The 19,297-nt window shown below is 48.0% G+C and overlaps 1 protein-coding gene across 3 annotated transcripts; it reads left to right on the top strand.

Annotated features, from left to right (window-relative positions):
• Positions 1–9,227: 9,227 nt before the first annotated feature.
• On the top strand, positions 9,228–18,458 carry ZMAT3 (zinc finger matrin-type 3). 3 transcript variants are annotated; one of them, XM_075716710.1, is made up of 6 exons: positions 9,251–9,564; positions 11,146–11,265; positions 13,044–13,210; positions 13,322–13,422; positions 14,434–14,658; positions 18,445–18,458. In XM_075716710.1, the coding sequence occupies exons 1-5, from the start codon at positions 9,295–9,297 to the stop codon at positions 14,643–14,645; spliced, it is 870 nt and encodes a 289-aa protein (XP_075572825.1). In that variant the 5' UTR covers positions 9,251–9,294; the 3' UTR covers positions 14,646–14,658; positions 18,445–18,458. The 3 variants fall into 3 exon arrangements, with proteins under 3 accessions (XP_009490081.1, XP_075572825.1, XP_075572826.1); XM_075716711.1 differs by lacking the exon at positions 18,445–18,458 and adding an exon at positions 13,535–13,537 and having other exon boundaries at positions 14,434–17,365; XM_009491806.2 differs by lacking the exon at positions 18,445–18,458 and having other exon boundaries at positions 9,228–9,564; positions 14,434–17,365.
• Positions 18,459–19,297: the final 839 nt, after the last annotated feature.

The following is a 19,297-nucleotide window of genomic DNA, read 5'->3' as shown; positions in this document are numbered from 1 at the left end:
GTAGAAATTCCTGTTCTAAAGCTTCCAGCAACTTTTAAAAAGTGAATTATGCAGGAAGAAGTATCCCCCACTTGCTTCCAGAATGTGGAATAGCCTGATTATCAGAGAAACAGTTAACTAAGTATTGAACTACTTTATGACTTCCAATAAAGCACAATTGCTTTGTAAACAGCTCAGCTACACCGCCTTTCCCAAAGAATACTCCAGAAAAAACACTCAAAACATTCCATTTCATTATTCATGCAAGTAAACTGAAACAAGAAGCAAAACAAATTTGCCATTAACACAGAATGACAATTTGAAGCAGCCGAACAGCTAAAACACCTTGGCATGGATTTGTAGGCTGGGCTTAGTGTGCTTGGGGAAAAAAAAAAAAAAAAAAGCATGAAACACTGTCTCCAGGTTGCTAAGAATGGCATCAAGTTAACACCTACAAAATGCATGGCATCTGCTCCAGTCAAACTCCAACTGCAGTTCTGAAGTAGAAGTATTTATTGTCTTAATGAAAAAGCAGAATATTTCATGGATCACATAAGGAATTGTGTGGTTTCATAAATTCCTCTGTAAACACTATAAGCTTGGTTGATGTGTGTTTTTAATATATGATGACATTGGCTAAAATATGCTTCCAAATAACTAACCACTCTGGAAAAGCTTGCCAATGTTATTGTTTTGAGAATGAAATTATTTATCATCAAACTTCAGGTTCACATGGGGCTCTAATTCAGAACAGCTTATCCAGTCATCCTGAGTACTGGAATATTCCTAGGAACTAATGATGTTTATGCACGAGAGGTGGACTTTGATTATTACACCGCATTATAGAGTTGCGGCATGGAAGCAAGTGAAGCAACAAGTATGAGAACATCTCTATAAATTAATTGTGAGGTGGGAGAAATTCAAGAATGATTCAGACCGTGATGGGAAAGTTTCTAACTTTATCCAATATGACGAGTTTGAAAGGTTGCTATAGCTCAAAGCTAGCATGCGAAGGTACAAGTACCCAACAGAACAGAGTCCAGATTTCTTCTATTAGGTACTACAAAATCCAGATTCAGATTCCAGTTAACAAGTTTCCTGCAGAATACTCATAACTACAGAATTAACTCAAGCAAAGCTTTATAGTCTGTACTGTCAACTTTTAAACATATACATTCCTTCTGCTTGTTCTAAATATGCGCTGTTTTACAAAGCAACCTCTGTTCAATCAGATTTTTAAAGTCAACAAGAAAAAAAGTCAAAAGAAGTTTACAGAGACATACCAGTAATAGCAGCAGAAGTAACATGTCTGACACCTTAATAACTTCAGGAATACCAAAACCAGCAACAAAAGCCCCAAAGAAAAACAAACATGCAGTTTATATTAGCTTGGTCAAAGTTTTGTTAACGTTCAGTCTACTGGAAAATACACAAGTACTGGTAAGAAACAGCAGCTTCATATTTAACATCAATAAAACCAGATCTCTGGATGGTATGAAATAAGAAAGAAGCTTTTACAGGTAGCATAGATGTGGCGCTGCCACCGTAAGCTGAGTGCAGCTGGAAACAGGAGACTGCATGCCACCGGCTCATGCACACACACAGCCGGAGGAGGCTCTGCTCCCGGGGTCGTTAACCAGCCCGCCCGGGAGCCTACGCCCGCCCCCTCACCAGCACTGCCGGGACAGATTTATAGAAGATAGCTGCATTTCGGCGGAGGCGGGGGGGAGACACGCTCGAAAGCAACAAGCCACTACGGTTTTTCCCCTCCCAGGTCACGTCCCTCCGAGGGGAAACCCACAAATCGGGACTCGGCGGGGGATCGCCTCCGAGCTTCCCCAGCCGAGGGAAGCCCCGCCGCAGCGCTGCTCCAGGAGGACGCAGCCGCGCTCCGACCGCCCCCCCCCCCCCCCCCCCCCCCCCGCGGGTCACGCTTCCCCCTCCGGCTGCCCAAGCCGAGCAAGACGCCCCACAGCCGACAGAGAGCGGCGCTCCCCGCCGCCACCGCCCGGCCAGAGCCGTCGGGTCCCGACCCCCGCCGCCGGACGCCCCAGAGAGCGCCGCCGTGCCGCGGGAAGGCCGGGCGGCCCCAGCACCGACCCCCGCCTCACCCACCTCACAGGCGCGGCCTCCCCGCCTCCGAGCCTGCCCGCAGCCGCCGCCCCGACGGGCAGGGCTGGGCCGGGCAGCGCCCCGCAGCACTCGCAGCCCCGCAGCCCCGCAGCCACCGCCGCAGCCCTGGGCGGGCGGGCGACCGTCCCGAGGCGCTGACGGAAGCGGCGCCGGCAGCCCCCGCGCCGCCCCGCGGAGCCGCCTCCCGCACGGGCAATAACAGGAAGGGAACGGGGCCCTGACCCCGGATGGGGATGGCACCGCCCGCCGGAAGTGGAACAGCGGCGCGCGGGGGGGGGAGGGAGAAGGGAAGGCTGCGGCGGGCAGCGCGCGTGCGCCGCCGAGGCGGGGCCGCGGTCGCGCGCTGCGGGCCGGCGGCGGGGCGCGGCGTGACGCCACCGCGCGGCGAGGCGTCGGCCCCGCCCCGGGGCCCCGCCCCTCTGCGCCCGCGCCCCCGGAGCCCCGCTCCGGCGCTCTGCTGCCCCCTAGCGCGGCGGCGGCGGCGGGGAGGCCGCATCCCGCGGCGGCCGCACCAGCGCTGGGGCATCCGGCTGCCCGGAGCTGCCGGCACGGCGGGGCCACCGCACCGCGGCCCTGGAGCTGACCCGGCTGGGAGCGCGTCCCCAGAAGAATAACGGGCGCGGCCTGCCCCGAGCAAGCCGGGCGTCACGGGCTGGCGCTGCGGCACGGGCCCAGCAGACCGTGCCTCCGTCCCGTGTGTTGCCGTCGACTCGTTGACGCGTCCCTGCGCCCGCCGTTGGGCCGTGCGCCGAGGAGCGGGGTTGACCCAGCCCAATGCGCTCCTGACCCTTTTCCCAGTCAGATCCCTGGGGATGCCTGAAGTTTGCTTTAAAATGTGAGCGCTGCTGGGATTATAGAATCACAGAATCGTTTAGGTTGGAAAAGACCTTTAAGATCATCCAGTCCAAACATTAACATACACTACCAAGTCCACACTAAACCAATTAAGGGGAGAGTAGCAATTTCGTGTTTCCTGGCTTGGTGGCTGCATTATTTTTAATGAAAGTAAAAACTAGGAATCATTAAGGTTGGAAAGGACCTCTAGGATCATCATTGCAACCATCAACCCAACACCACTGTGCCCACGAAACCATGTCCCAAAGTGCCACGTCTGCCCGTTTTTTGAACACTTCCAGGGATGGTGACTCCACCACCTCTCTGGGCAGCCTGTTCCAATTCTTGACCACCCTTTCCGTGAAGAAATTTCTCCTAATTTCCAACCTAAACCTCCCCTGGCGCAGCTTGAGCCCATTTCCTCTCGTCCTATTGCTAACTACATGGGAGAAGAGCCCAACACCCACCTCACTACAGCCTCCTTTCAGGTAGTTGTAGAGAGCGATAAGGTCTCCCCTCAGCCTCCTCTTCTCCAGGCTAAACAACCCCAGTTCCCTCAGCCGCTCCCCATCAGCGCTGTGCTCCAGACCCCTCACCAGCTTTGTTGCCCTTCTCTGGACACGCTCCAGCACCTCAATGTCTTTCTTGTATTGAGGGGCCCAAAACTGGACACAGTATTCCAGGTGCGGCCTCACCAGATCAGGTCACTGTACATGAATCCAGTGTGGCGTTAAAACAGAGCAGCCTACCAAGTGAACGCCCTTACAATTTAGGAAGCAAAGAGAATGTTTAAAATGTGTAATCCTGGCATTTTGGGTCTTTGGGGTCTGCAATGAGCGCGCTGGGCCGGTTTAGCTCGGTGAGAGCCAGCAAGACACAACAAGCAAGGACAGTATTGAGGTGATGACAGGCAGGAGGTGACGGGGATAACCCGGGTGATTAATCAGTCAAGCATCTTTGTTAATCACCCTCTTTTCAAAGGGATATTTATCCTCTCAACAGGGCAGATGGCATAAGCAAGTTTTGGAACCAGGTGTGAACATGGCGAGGCCATCGGTGAATCCTCCTTCTTGAAACGCTGGCCCGAGCCCCGGGGCCCGGCACGGCACCCAATTTGCAGCCGCGGGCAGGCTGGGCTGCTGCCGGCGGCTCTGGCGACCGGTCGGCGGGAGCACTGGCCCCGCGGGCCACGGCAGAACGTAGCCCAGGGAGCGCACGGCCGTGGTGGTTCCCATGAACGCACCCGGCTGTAAAGTGCCCGTCCGCTGCTCCGGCTGCAAATTGCCACGGTTTGCGCTCCCGACCTGCAGCGATGTGTCTGATAAACGGGGATTTTTTTAAGATCTTGCAAAAATTAGTAGCAACGAGCGGGGCTAACCGATGGATTCCCAGCTGGGTTGGCTGGTTGCTGCTATAAGGTCTTGGCGGTGGTGTCAGCTCGTAGCGACTTCTTGGCACTTTCCCATTCTAATGAAATGGGGGAAAATCCATCGAAAGCCTGGATGCGTCGAAACAGGGCGGCCCAAGCGTAAGGGCGAGGCCCGCGCCGCCGTCCTCGGTGGCCTGAGGGGAAGCGAGCTCACCTCGGCTACGAGCAGCGTGCCTGTATACAAATTCGGGTGAATTTAATTTCTGCTGTCGAAAACAGACGGTGCCAGAGCAAAGAAAGATGAAATAAGCTCGGGCAAAACCGCAACTCGGGGCTTGACCGAGCAGTTGGCTCCTTGGAGCAACTTTTCAACCGCGCTTTAGCCCGCGACGCCGAAAGGCGAGTGCCTCGGAGGCTGAAGAGCCGGCGGGCGGGAGGAGCCGGCAGCCGGCCGGGACGGGACGGGACGGGACGGGGCGGAACGGCCGGGACGGGACGGGACGGGACGGGGCGGAACGGCCGGGACGGGGCGGAACGGCCGGGACGGGGCGGAACGGGGCGGAACGGAACGGCCGGGCGCCTGCAGCAGCGCGACCGGGCCGCCCCGGAGCCGCCCTCCCCGCTGCCGGGAGCGCCGAGCGCAGGAGCGCTCTCTCCCAGCCGGCCCCGGCCCTTCCTCCCGGCGGCCCCGGCCCTTCCTTCCTCCCGGCAGCCCCGCCGGTGCCGCCGGGGTGGGGGCGGCGGCCTCCCCCCCCCCGCCCGGCCGCGCTGCCGCCGGCGCAGGCCCCGCCCCGCCGCGCTGCGGTCACTTCCTGCAGCTGGGTCCCCGCCGCCGTGCCCGCCCGCCCCGGCCCCGGCCCCGGCCCTTCGGCGGCCTCGGGCAGCGGCTGAAGGAGCGCGGGGGAGGCGGCGAGGGGCGGCGCGGGGGGCCGGGGCCGCCGCCGCCGCTGGCAGCCGGCGCGGTAGGTGCCCCGGGGGTGCTGGCCTGGGGCTGGGGGCGGGCGCGGCGCGGAGGCGGCCCTGGCCGCGGCGGGCGACGGCAGCGGGACCGGGACCGGGTTTTCGGCGGGGTTTTAGTGCGCTTTCACGGGGGGCTCGCAACATTTCTGCCGCGGTCAGGGGCGCCGGAGCTACTTCGGCGATGCGTGTGGCTGTGGCTGCCTCGCTCGGGCGCTGGTTTTGTACCTGCGCTTCCGAAAGCGTGGCTTGCTGCCTGGAATTCTTGCTGGGGTTGCGGTTATTCCAAGGGAGTAGTAGGTAGCGGGGCTGCTTTTTTTCCTCAGGCTCCATCACCAAGACTGCAAGGCACGCAACTTTGCAGAAATGCCTGCAAGGATGTCAGGATTTACGCCGTGGTTTCTGTTACCCCCGCTGACGTAGGAGATGATAAATGCCCGCTGTTTCTGGGTGACTAAATATGTATCCTCGTCAGCGGGGGGTTAGTGGGCCCAGCACCTTAAGGTAGAATTGTGTACGATGCATGATACAAGCGGACTTGAGAAGAAACGCTTCCTGTCTTGGGGGAAAAAAAGAAAAAAACCAAACCAAAAAAACAACCCACAACTCGTTCATCGTTTGTGTAGATTTCTATCACTGTTATTAGCTGCCTCAGCTGCATTTGAAAACTAATTCTGGTGGGAACACGTGGCACGTAGATGTCTCACTGTGGTTTACGCTTGTAGCCAAGGAAGGTGATGCTGTGTGTGTGCCTTCCCCATCAAATGCTGCTCAGGTTTAAGGCCGTAGCAGTTCCTTTCCCAGAACTGTGCCATGGAGAGCTGGGCAGGTTGTTCCCTGGTATCGGTGTCATCAGCAGTGCCCCGGTACTGCCAGGCTTTGGTACTCGGGGCACGGAGGCTGGGTCTCCTCCTTCAGTGCTGCCCTTGGGATGCCCCAACCTGAAGTCAGCAAGGAGAGCTGTGTGCCTGTGTCACTGGCATCCACCTGAGGACAACTGGCACAGAGTGGAAGTACATCCCAGCCCATACGGCGTGTAGGAGGAGGCATGGCTGTGATCTGAGAGACGCTGTCTTGAGGCGGGATATCTCCTCAGCTCACCCTGGAGAGCTGCAGGTCCTTACCCGGCTTCGGGCTGTACCACCATGCGCACGAGCCCTTGATGATGGAGGTTCTTTACTCCTTTGCTGTTTTCTAGGGTAAAGGTGTTGCAGCTTCTCATGTGAAGGGAAAAGAGGAGTCAAAGATGTCCTGTTACCTTCTCCTGGACAGGGTATCTGTAGTGACCAGCAGTGGAGGGTTAAAGGGACATGTAAATAAGCTGAATTTGAGTGATTCTTTTTTTTTTTTCTTTTAAACAATATCTGTAAGAAAGAAATCAACATAATTTGAGCAATTTTTGTGATGAAAGATCACCATTAGAAGAAAATCAGAGTTGCATGTGCCAAGTCAAGAAGTTCTAACTTTAAAATTGCCCACGCAGCCCTAATTTTATGTTCAGACTGCTGTTTACTGTAAGAAACAGTAAATGACCTTACAATTAAAGATTTTCTAAGAATATTACATTATACTTTTTCCCCTGTGGATGCAGGTCCTGTAAGCACTGTGTCTTCTCTTGTATATGACAAATCCCATCCGTGACAGTTGCGTATGGAAGACTTGATGCAACAAATACTCATGCAAAATTAAGCAAATGGATCCCGATTGCCATTTACTGTAGATCTCTTTATATTGCTCTGTGAAGTAGTTAGCTATAATTTACTCCCATTTTAAGGTAAGAGGCCCATTATGGTGGTGTAATAAAACTCTGAAATTGGATGGCATGCTTACCTGCTTGCGTAGTTGATCTAAACTGCCTTGATAGGCCTGCGTTATGATATATTTAGCCATCGTGAATATGAACTTGTTCCATCCGTAGCCCCACTGAAATTAATTAGACTGTCTACAGAGTACTAGTTGAGGAAACTAAAGATAGCAAAATCTTACTCCCTAGTTCTGTTTAACCAGGAACATGTATGCTGAAAGTTCGCAAGAAGTTAGGAAAGACTACAGAATTTACACTGCTGATGGATGATTTGCACCACACCATTCCTGTGTTTCCTCTTCCTTCTTTGTGGTGGATTCCATTTTGTCTTGTTTGGGTTAGTTTTCATGATACCGATTTTGATTTTGTTTTTATGGTGACATGTTAGGTATAGTTCTCCTGGAATTTCTGAGAGCCTTGATGGTGGAGGGCTATTTAAAAACACAAAAACTCTTAGTGGCTCTATTACTGTCTTAAAAGCTTGTCCCCAAGGCAACGCATGTTTTTTGGGTTTTTTTTTTTTTTTTCCCCATTTCTTTTTTTTCTTACCTTTAGTTACTAGTAATAACTACATTGCCTCCAGTCTTGTATTATTTGGAAATCTGTTTTTAGAGGTAAACATTTCAGAAATGCTTGTGTCACCTGAGTGCTTTAGTCCTACTGATTTTCTTTTTTTCTTTTTTATTATTTTTTATTTTTCCTAATAGAACATAGACCTCTCTGGAACCAGACTTACAAAGACAATGCAGTACCTAAAAATGCAGGCATCAGCTGGGATTTTCCGTAGCTTGAATGTAGCAAGGTATTTATCTCCTGCTAATTTTAGCAGATTGAAAATCCCAGAAGTTATCCCAGATAAATGCTATCTGCTTCTCCAGGTTCCTAAATGCCTTTGAAGTAAAATTCTATTTTCAAAAGCAACTTAGGAACAAAGTTTTGAGGTGGCATTTAATTTACCTTTTCCTAATTTTCCAGAAGTGTTATCTTAAAATGTAGATGTGGCTCACTGTTTGCTTAAACAAACGAACAAAGCCCATAGTGTAAACATGGTTGCTACCAATGCAGCCCTAGCTGGAAGTGATCTGCAAAGGCCAAGATAATGCTTCTCTCCATCCCAGTGTAGCAGTGAACAGGATTTGTTATGATAAGAAGCTAATAAGACATTTACAAAAGTAGCTGTGCCTTGATTCATAATATCACTGCTCTGCATTATTCTAGGAATGTTCATCCCAGGCTTTAGATGTGATTTATAAATTTTAATTAAATAAGCCTCTCGGAACCCCTTGTTGGAAATGCAGGGTTGGTTCTAAGAACTTAAATTAACTGAGAAATAATTGAATAAAGGTTCATATGGGATAAGCTCTCCATTTTGCAGAAGAAGAAGATACAGCTTTAAATGTTGCATCGGTTGCAGTTAGTAAAGGAAACACGAGAAATAGCTCAAGATCATTCAGCAAGACCATGGAAGAGAGCCCTTGGGAGCTGACTGTGTACATCAAGGTGTGCTCGCATTGGTTCCCACTCTTTGCTTTTTGTTGACTTACTTGAGAAAAGTTAACAGTAGAATATCTTTCCTCAGGAAGGTCTTTGTGAGTGTTTGAGGGATGTGTGTGTATTTTATATCTCCCTATATATTAAAAAAAAAAAATCTGTTTTGAAATATTTGGGTTCTTTGTAAGTCATCAGTAGCAGTAATACATTGTAGTATTTGTTTAGGTCTTGGAGTGTGAGCTTGTCCTTAGGCTGTCAGAAGAGGATGAGGCTAACAGTTGTATCCCTCCCATTCCCATTAACACAGTTGTATGTGCTGTGCACGTTGTATATCGCATCTTCTAGTAGTCATGGAGCAGTGGGGCGTGCGTGCTGTGGGGCAGGTACTATGAGTGGTTAGGAATCTTCACCCGTCCAGGAGGGTGCCGTGGGGTACTTACAACTACATTTCAGACTTCAATCCACTTTTTATACATGTATCTTTTAATCTGGCCCTGGTTGTCTGGGATGCTGCTGTTCCTGTGCGGTAAAGTGCTATAAACTGGCTTTATCCTGCTTGGCATTGTGAAAAGGCATAAAGTAGAGGCAATGAAGTTGCAGAATTTGTCCCCTGGATCGTCGATGTTCCCATTAGCACTGCTTATTTCAGCATTTGTGCCTCTCTGGTCTAGATCTGAAGAAGACTCCTCATCCTTCAGAAGTAGCATGCCCACAGTCTTCCTGGCCAATGATTCTTCTACAGCAAGCAGGACTTCTTCCTCATCCTGAGAAGCCTTCATCTCTTCCTATGTCAGTGGCTACAAGGCCAAGAGCCAGCTCACCACTGTCCCCACCAAAATCTCTCGGACTGGGGCCTTCCTTTCATCACACACAAGAAGAAGAGCTTGCAAAGGTGGTGGAGCAGGACCCTATGCTGGAGGAACTATGTAAGCCTCTGTGCTGTAAGCTTTGCAATGTCACTCTGAACTCAGCACAACAAGCCCAGGCTCATTACCAGGTAAGGAGAGTAGCAGGAGGCACAGCTTTCGGGGCTGCTGCATCTGCAGCTTGTGTAGACGTACCCGTGCCAGCGCATGCACTGCCAGTAGCGTTGCTGTGGTAGCACAGAGCTGCGTGTGGGCTAATGCACGAGGACTAACTTAGCTTCTCAAGGGGATTTTGAGTGCTGTGTTGAGGTGGCTGCGCACCAGCAGCAGCATTTGAGTTAGCTCATCTGAAGCTACGTCTGCGTCATCTGATGGACTGGAAGCTGTGGCTAGAACTGCTCTGTAGACATATCTTCACCCTGCTTGAATTTGCTGGTTGTCCAGCATGCTGCAGTGCTTCCATTTAAGGTGTCATCACTGGAGCGTGTTGTGAAAACTTTGTCCACAGGGACAGAGAAGTAGTACCAAGATGGCATGGGTGAAAAGGCAGACACTCATAATTTGCCTTTGTTTTATGCGATCTGTTTTCCACCTGTACATTCATCCAATAAAAGAGAACTTCTGATTCCTCAGACATGACTTTGTAAGGCCTGGACAGTTGTTTGCTGCTGGATCCAGCAGTGCAGTTACGAAAGGGAGCTGCTGCCATGTGCTCATCACTGCCTCCTTCCTGAGGTTATGCACATGACTGATCTGCTGGTAGGGCCATTTATGCAAACTTTCTCATCTGCTTTGGACAGCATCAGCTGAGCCAGCTCAGACCAAATTCATTTTGTTGAAGCTGGTCTGGTTGACTTGTCTGAAATAGGTTAGGGACTATTTGCTTATGCTTCTTTGCTGAGAGATTGACTAGGGGTTTTTTCATAGTCTTATGTTACGCTGTTTTACTATACCTTCTCTTACTAATGCTATATTTGTGTCTTGTGGAGATAGTAACTTTTTCCACCAGCAGATCCAAAAGGGTAGTTGTCCAGATCTCAGATTTGCTGCTGGGCCTGAAAAAGTGGTGTAGTGCCAGTGAAGGGGTAGGCTGAATTAGCATCACACTTCAACATCTGATTTCTGCAGTATTTCTGCCATGAGGGGACAGAAGTGCATTTATAGTACATAACTTGCATTTATGCATATGCCTTACTATATACCCACAATGCATGTACATACTCTCATGTAGCTCTATCAGGTTTTCAAGACACTGAAAAGGACTGTAGTATATATTTTCCAAGAGAAAATAAAATATGAAGCAGGGTTTTTTAGATTCAATCTCATGTCTTAACTTGTGCTTGCAACCTCATGAAAAGAAGTGTGTGTTCAGGATTATCAAAGAGCTATGCAAAGCAGTTAATATTTCCTGTTTAAAATACAAAATACTAGTTTTAAGTGAAATGGAAACAGATTGAGGAGCTAATTGTAACCTTACTGATGTGAGAAAATCAGTTGAAAATGAAGCCCAATCATGCTAGGTGATGAGCATTTTGGAGAAAAGGGGGGATGCCAGCATCTCTCAAGTTCAGAGCTGTTACTTTCTGAATGACAGGTCCTTTACCTGAGGCGCCATTTTCGTGGCCACTTTCTCATTTTGGTCTCTAGATCCTTTTTCTTTCAGTGTAAGATACTATTATTAGGACAGCGATTAATCTGGGTTCTCTTTCCAGGGTAAGAACCACAGTAAGAAACTCCGAAATTACTATGCTGCCAATAGCTGTCCGGCACCTGCCAGAATGAGTAATTCGGTTGAGCCTGCCCCACCTCAGGTTGTCTCCCTTCCAGCTCAGGTAAGGCATGGGAGGGTGACTCAGATCATGCTGCTTACTTGTCACCTAAGCCCCAGTAAGGATAACTAGATCTCATGCTTTGAGGATTACTGCAGGAGTTGGGAAAGAATTTTCCTTGTGATGGCACAGGATGGTGGAAATGGCCTGTTGTGAACTGTTTGCTTTCCTTTGAAGGTGCAGACATTGATCTGCCCTTGCAGCAGAATATTGGACTTGAAATGTTCTATTTCTCTGCGGTAAATACTTGGATTCCTAGGTAAGTTGGATGTGCTGATGATTATGGTTGTTTAAGGGCAGGCATAAACCAGCATTTTTGGAGCTGGATTTGGACAGCAGGGTGTGGCATCCGCTCTGCACAGTCATCCCTCCACTGTGTGATGGAAGCCTACATGGAAAAAGTGCTTAGGTGCTCCTACACCCATTGCCCAGGACTGTTACCTAATTCCTCTTTTGTTGCGCCTTTTTGCAGTGCTCATTCCTGTGTGTAGGGTGAATGGATGGTTCCCTCAGTGATCCGAATTAATTCTGTGTCAGTCACGTTAGAGGCAAAAGAGGTGATTTTTGCCTTCTTCTTCTAGAATTCATCACTTCTGATTGTCATGGGACTTAACAGCTAGCCTGGCTTTTGCATGTGACTGCACAGGGAACCACAGCTGGGCTGCAGGGATCGAAGCTGTGCCTGTCGTTTCCAAAAGCATAAGCCTCTGTTGTCTGTACAAAAGCAGAGAGCGTTTGCCGTAAGTGGCAGACTGTTATACGTGCTGTTGGAGCTGCCAGAGGGAGACTCAGTCCCATGTAAAATGACTTTGCAGCTCACAGAACTGAATCGAGAGGGCATGGGGTCCAGTCCTAGGTAGTGGGACATGGGTGCTGTACCTGCTAGGGTATCTGATGCATTTTTTAATGGAGAAAATGGTCCATGGCAATAAAAAGACCCCTCTGGGGCCCTGTGAGGATTCATGTTGTAATATAGAAGCCAGAACTGTGTGCATGTGTCTATAAGCTTGAACAGTATCAAAGGAGACATGAAAGAAACTGGACTTGGCAAGTGCCGCAGTGACATGGCTGTATGAATCGCTGCTGCAGAACTGTTTACAAAGCACTTTTCTCTGAAAGATACACACTGAGGAGACATGGTTGCTGCCCCGATCAGTGTGTGGTCTGACTAGACAGGCAAGGTATCCTTCACATGGCAGGAGCTACGCATGTGAGGCTGGGTCCTTCCTCTGAAGTCTTGATCCAGGTGTCCTCCTATCTGAAGGGTAAGGATCAGAGGTTTGGCAGCTCTGCTGTTGGTTTTTTTTATCTCTTAGTGTGGTCAGGGAGCTGTGTAGAGACAGGGTACTGTGGAGAGATTAGGTACACTGTAAATAGGAGAGAGGAGCACCTTCACCTTTCTTCCTCCGTGAAAGTCACTGTTCATCAGCTCCCAGCAGTCAGGAGTAGAGGAGGTAAATCATTGCTGTGAAGTAAACAAGCCTCTGTAGCTATTGCAGAGGTACAGGGTGTTTGTTTAGATTGCTTTCCTCTCCCTCTGAGGCCAGGGATTTGCCTAGATATCAGGGAATTTGCAGATTCTCCTGGAGGCCGAGGCAGGGAAAATGAAGTTCTTGTAAGAACGGTTTGGGGAGCGCTTGAGAGTGTCCTAATCCATATGCTCTAATTCCAGCTGTCTTGTTGCCTGATGAAGATGATACTGGTCTCGGTCCCTGTGATTCAAATATTTCAATGATTTAACCTTCTTGAGTTTCACGTGCTGTCTCTCCCTTTGCTGCTAGATGGGATCCAGTAAACCAGGTGGCCGGGTGATCTTGGCCACAGAGAATGATTACTGCAAGCTTTGTGATGCCTCGTTTAGTTCTCCGGCTGTGGCACAGGCTCACTACCAAGGGAAAAATCATGCCAAACGGCTGCGTCTTGCAGAAGCACAGAATAACTCATTCTCGTAGGTATTGTTCAACTTCATGCTCAGGCTGAAAGCATGTGGCAGTGTCTCTGGCAGTCTTTTTCTCAGAAAACTCTGAATTGCAGCTGTTCATATTTGTTTAATCTTTAGGGAGGCATCAGAAGTAGGCAAACGGAGGGCAAGGAAAGAAGGAAATGAATATAAAATGATGCAGAACAGAAGAAATATGTATACAGTTCAGAACAACACAGGTAACTGGGAGCTTGCATCTGTTCTATAGTTGGAATAATAATGAATAATAAACAGACTTGTTTTTCTTCTGTTTCTGAGGTCTGTTTTAGCAGAGACAGGTTGTGAAAGGAGCTGGTCCTAGCTCTCCTGATCCTTCATGTCTGCATGTTTTTTCTCAGCTGCTAAAGTTGCTTTGTTTTGTCAGCCTGCTTGTTAGTTCAGTTTCTCAGTTTGTAACTTAATTTACCATCTGCCTGTCTCTAAGGCTGCTCTCAGTGGTGACAATTTTCCTGCTTTATTTTCTTGGCAAGTGGCCAGGTGCTTTGACTCCTACTGGAGCACATCAACCTGTACTTGCACTCTCATGACCAGAATAAGAGAGCGTGTTAACCTCCCTCTAAGACCATCTGTTCCTAGAGCAGAGTCCTTCGTCAGGTGTTAGAGCCTAACTTTGCCTCTTTACTGTGATTTAAAGGGTGTTGTAGAGTGTCCAGCCCAGCATCTGTTTCTCTTTTTCATTTTAAGTTGTGTTATGAGCACATACTAGCTGAAACCCTGATTCCTGGTGAAGCTTGGTTTAATCGTGTCATTCTAACCACTGTCATGTGGAAACGATAAATCTTTTAAAGTTCTATTAAATATCATTTTGTGATAATTTTAAACTGAGGCAGCTTAGTCTAATCAAAAGACTGTTCTAATTCTGGAATTGGAGGGTTAAGGAAAAAAAAAAATCACTTAAATGATTAGACTCCTAATTTTCAAAGCCCTATTGATTCTCAGTAAGACCAGGACACTAAGCCCACTCTACTGCTTTAGAAAATACCAGCAGGTACCACTCCCCTATGTGCTACACCCCTGTAAATCTGGATCTCAGTGGAGAAGTTATGTGGGAAAATAAAGTTCAGACTCTAATCAGTTAAAGAAGCTAATCTTTGGCTTTTTAAACATTTGTTGGACTTAAAACTTGTCATTGAGATGCCTCAAGCTTTTCTTTCTCATAGATAAAACAGGCTTTTCTGTTGTCTTCTCAGGTCCCTACTTCAATCCCCGCTCACGCCAGAGGATTCCTCGGGATCTGGCCATGTGCGTCACCCCCAGCGGCCAGTTCTACTGCTCCATGTGCAACGCCGGGGCCAGCGAGGAGACGGAGTTCAGACAACACTTAGAAAGCAAACAGCATAAAAGCAAGGTGTCCGAACAGCGGTATAGGAATGAGATGGAGAACCTAGGCTATGTACAATGATGCGCCACCCTCGGTAGTAGTTTGCAAATAGAGCAGCTTGTCTCTCGCCTGCTGTTTGCCACATGCCCTGCTTTGTGCTCCATTTGATAGGAGTATGCTCTCGAGCTATACATGTAACACCTGCAGACTTAATGGTATGGTTAGGTTTTTTTTTCTATCATAGTTGGCAGGATGACGCTGTGCAGGACATGAAGTATTTTTGATGTTTGTTTGCTAATTATCTAAGGCTCTTCATTGTATTGAGTGGCGGGGAGGACTTTGTCTTCTCCCCAGCCTTCTGCATGAATATGCAAAGCCCAAGAAGTGCTGGGAACTTCTGTGGTTCTACCACACAGGTGGACCATGTGCAAAGCCCCCTCCCCTCTTTGCACACCACAGAGCAGTGCTCCAGAATGCCTCCCTACAGCAGACTGAATCTCTGGGCAGCCTGTAAAGCAGGGGCAGGAACGGGGCCTGTGAATGTGTGAATTAGGTGGTGTACTTGTCCACAAATTGCTGCTTTGGGCCCCATTACAGCCCAGAGTAAGTTCTTCCCACATCCCTGTAGAAAGGCTGTGCATACCTCTCCTCCTTGGAGGGTCATTGCCTCTTACTTACCGCTTCCTCTGTGATGCAGATTTCATTCTGAAGACCTGACATTGGATATCAGCTGATTAGCCACATCCAGAAATACTCTCTTCTACCAGTTAACAATGCAAAAAGATTCTCAGAGTTGTTGGCTGGGCACCTTAATGCACCATGGGTGTAGCTCATCTCCCTGAAGAGACTATGTGTGGGTCTCAGTGGCTTAATGAAGTGAATCGGAAAGCAAACTTGCTCAGAGGAGATGTGCTCTGCTCTGATTCTGCCTTAGACTGGGTAGGGTTGAGAATAGGTTGGAAGTAATTTCTTTGCATGCTGATGTAGAAGAGAGCACATGTTGGTCTCTGGCCTGCAGCTCTATTGCTCTGGGAGAGCAGGGCTGCCTGGACCTTGGGGAGCAGATACCAGTGTGTCCTGCTTCCATGCCATTCCCTGGACAAAACCCAGTGGGTTATAGAGGAGAGGTGAAATGCTCCTTTGGGCTAGAGCTACCAATATTGGATGAATTTTTTCCGTTCTTTCTTTTCCCGTCTCAGAATGGGTTTTAATTCCATTCCTTGATGTGAACTTCACTGTTTCAGGGACCACCAAAAATTAGGTAGGATATAAATGTCAGGGGTGACGATTGCTTGAGTAACAGCTTTTTGGCCGCGCAGAAGTATTCATGAAACTTGTTAAGCAACTTTGTAAGTGTAGACAAACCCAAAGGGTGTGTGTCTGTTTTGATTTTCCTTAGCAAAAGTAGAAAGAAGATGAAGAGCAGTAGGGCTGACATTTATTTTTCTGCTCATTTGGGCAGATGTGAGGAGCTGTGACTGGAGTCCAGTTTGCAGTGTTTCTCAAACATTGGCTCCAGTGGCAAGTGCAGCATGTAGGTAACCTCTGTTGGACCTGATTCACCACTGTGCTGCTACAGCTGTACGCTGGTATAGCTTCACTGACTTCAGTGGCAGGTGCAGAGAGGGGGTAAAGGAACCATCATGGCTTGTCTCTCACTCCTCTTTAGGCAATAGGTTGAATTAGATGCAGCTCCATTGGTTTCAGTAGCATTTTACCAGGGATGAATTTTACCTGATGCGTAATGTTGAAGGTAGCTCCCCCAACACCTTTTTTTGCCATTCTGATCCTGCCTCTTGCATTCCAGAAGGACTTTCTGCTTGCCTTAAAAAAATGAAAAATGAGTAAACTAACAGAAAATCCAGAAAGTTTTTATTCATCTTTCTAGTCCACCTCAAAAAGGTTTGTTGCACTTGGCTGCTCCTCAGAAATCGAGTATTGTTAGCTACCTGAGCATCAGGTAGCCATACAACCTTAACACAGCCTTCCTAAATCCAGGCAAGGTGAGCTCTTGCACAGTAGTCAGAAGCAACCCCCTACATCATTCCATGCTGATCCTTGCCCTGCAGATACAGGCAGAGCAGTGGATGTCCTCTTGAATGGGATTCCCTCCCCTCCTTTGTGCAAAGCCCAATTAAATAGGGTTTGTGTACTGGAGCACATTAGAAGGTACGAGGACAGGTGCCCAGGTTGCAAAGCACTAACTAAGCAATTTTCACAGCCTGTAAGTCTGTTTCTTCTGTGCTTTCCTGCCCCTGGCTCACCCTCTGTGTGGTCCTGAAGAGCATTCTCCTTGCAAAAATCTCTCATCAGCCTTTTCCCTTCATCTTTTGCAGTCAAAGAAGGGCTCTGGCTTTCTCTTTGTGTTCTGTCTTTTGTTTAGCTAGTCTGACACCGCTGCGCAGGGACAGAGGGAACCTTACCGCAGTGTTCCACCAGAATGATCCCTGCATTGTGGTTAAACATCCCTCTTGCTGTAAATTAAAGCATGGCATTTCCCACAGGCTGCAATTAGTAGCAGAAAACCAACACTTCGTGAAATACAAGCTGGAGGAGCTGTAGCTGCTGGTGTTGTCTAGTTTATTGCTAGGGCCAAGAAGGCATTTTTGTCTGCTTTCCTGTGTCCCAAAAATCAACTTCACCACTTTGCTTTGGTTGCTGCTCTTGCTCCCAGCGCAACGATCTGCTCCTCATTCGGCATTTCCAGTGACTGCTGGAGGTATCAAAACTCAGTTTGCTCCACGTGCTGGTAACAGCTGGTGCAAACGTGCCACAGCACGCTGGTGTGCTAGGGCGTTCGGGAGGGGTGTGAGGGACATGCAGGGGGCTGTTCCTGCAAGCTCCTCTCTGCACGGGTCTGAGTCTGGTTTTGAGGAATGGCCCTGAACAGAGAGGCCTGTAGCTGCTTTGCTTTGTTCAAGGGAGTACAAGTGAATGTCATCATCCTGAGAATTTCAAAGTGGTGGGTTGTATAGCAGGTATAAAGCAGACAGTGAGACTCAAGCGGCGAGAGTAGGACAGGGTTCCTACATGGGAGGAAAGATATTTCTTGCTGGGAGAAGCAGCTGAGACTTGCTCTGCTGTGGCCCTTCCCTACAAGTGACCAAAGCTTGCCTCTCCCTCCTCAGCATTGCTTAACAGTTTGTGATCTTCCCACTCTCCCTCCAGCATAGGAAATTGTTGACTGCAAAGAGAAAACACCCCACCTCACTAATACCATTAGGGTTCAGGCCAATCCAAACTCGTACTTGTCAGCATGAGAAACTGGGTGGATCCTGATTTTATGGTTTTTTGTGAAAGCTGTTCTCCAAAACAGTGTTCAAAACACATACGGAAAACAAGTCCTGGCCAAACCCTGTTTGACATAGATGGGCTGGGGAGAATACCGTATAGCTGCAGTACCATTTTCCAGACCCGTTGAGTCTTTTTCTCATGTTAAACGAAGTACCAAACCTAAGAAACAGGACTTCTGTGAAGCTGTCTCATTGGCCAGTAGGTTAATGACCTTTGCTGCTAGAAACAAAATATAAATCATTGTGTTCATATTTATTTTACTGTGCTGACCACTAATTGATTTGTTACTATTTAAGGCATTATTCTGTAGTTTGTTTTTGTTTAAATAGAAAACTACATTGCACTTTGCTTTTGGATCAGAACAGGTATTTATTATATTTGTGAAAATGTTTTCCCTCCTACATATGTATTGTTTTCTTTCCCTTGATGAAAAAAAACCCAAACAACAAAACCCACCCCAAAACAAAAAAAAAACCCCAGATCCAACCAGTGGATCTTCTTTATTTCTTTTCATGCCAAACAAAATGGGGATTTCCTTGCAACTTGCTCTTAAATGTCCATTTCTAATGTTTTTTCTTTTTTTTAGCTCCAATGGTTCCTTTGGTAACTTGGGATGATATTTTTAGAGACACATGAAGTTCATGCTATATTTAAGCATTTCTTTTAAGGCAAGGAAGTAAACTATGCGGAATCCATGTATTTGCGAGGAGTATGAAAATGATACTATTTGGTTTGTATTAAGCATTAGCTGTTATTTTGCATTCTGCACTAATGAGTAAATGTGTTCTAATCTTGCCTGACATTGGTCTATTTTTGACTTTTGCTTTCTTCACATACATCAAAAGGAATCCTGAAAAATTCAGTGGAGTTGCTTAGGATGGTCATCAATGTAACAAAATGCAGATTTTTTTTCTGTAAAGCTTCTTGTCTTTTTTCCTTTTCTAGATGCCTATTAGAGGGCATTAGAAGGGAAAGCTATTGCCATAAGCACGGATTCATATTTTAGCTTACTAATGCACGGTGTCCTTTTGCTACATTACTGACATAATACTCTTACTGTAACCAATGGGAATCTTGCCCAAGTCAGGAGTAAATGAAATACCCTAGCTAAATATATTATGTTGGCTAGGGCCAGCAAGCTACATTGCTAAAACTTGTCTTTTACTCCTGTGTTTGGGTTACGCCACTCTTAAGGTTTTGCTTTTTGAGGAATGTGTATCTGGTTCTGTAAGGATTTGGTCCTGCTCCAGCTAAAATAGTTCGAAGTACGTTGACTTTAGTTGAGTAGGAGCAAGCCTTGAAACCCTTCAGGAATTTCATACTGCTGATGTTTTCTCATATATGTGGTTTTTGTTTTGTGGTTTTTTGTTTTTGTTTTAAATTTTACAACCATACATGGAAGGATGCTCTGGATGAGATGGACATCTGTTGCCAATTAT

Source organism: Pelecanus crispus, chromosome 9 (assembly GCF_030463565.1).
Source record: "Pelecanus crispus isolate bPelCri1 chromosome 9, bPelCri1.pri, whole genome shotgun sequence".
Taxonomy (NCBI): Eukaryota; Metazoa; Chordata; class Aves; order Pelecaniformes; family Pelecanidae; genus Pelecanus; species Pelecanus crispus.
Note: the sequence above shows the minus strand (reverse complement) of the source record. Positions and strands in the feature narration are given on the sequence as shown.

Bases quoted from the DNA above. Each gene is read 5' to 3' on its own strand.
- ZMAT3 (XM_075716711.1), top strand. From the start codon at position 9,295: ATGATTCTTCTACAGCAAGCAGGACTTCTTCCTCATCCTGAGAAGCCT. The intron at 9,565-11,145 runs GTAAGGAGAGTA...TTCTCTTTCCAG, and splicing joins AAGCCCAGGCTCATTACCAG to GGTAAGAACCACAGTAAGAA. The intron at 13,211-13,321 runs GTAGGTATTGTT...TTTAATCTTTAG, and splicing joins GCACAGAATAACTCATTCTC to GGAGGCATCAGAAGTAGGCA.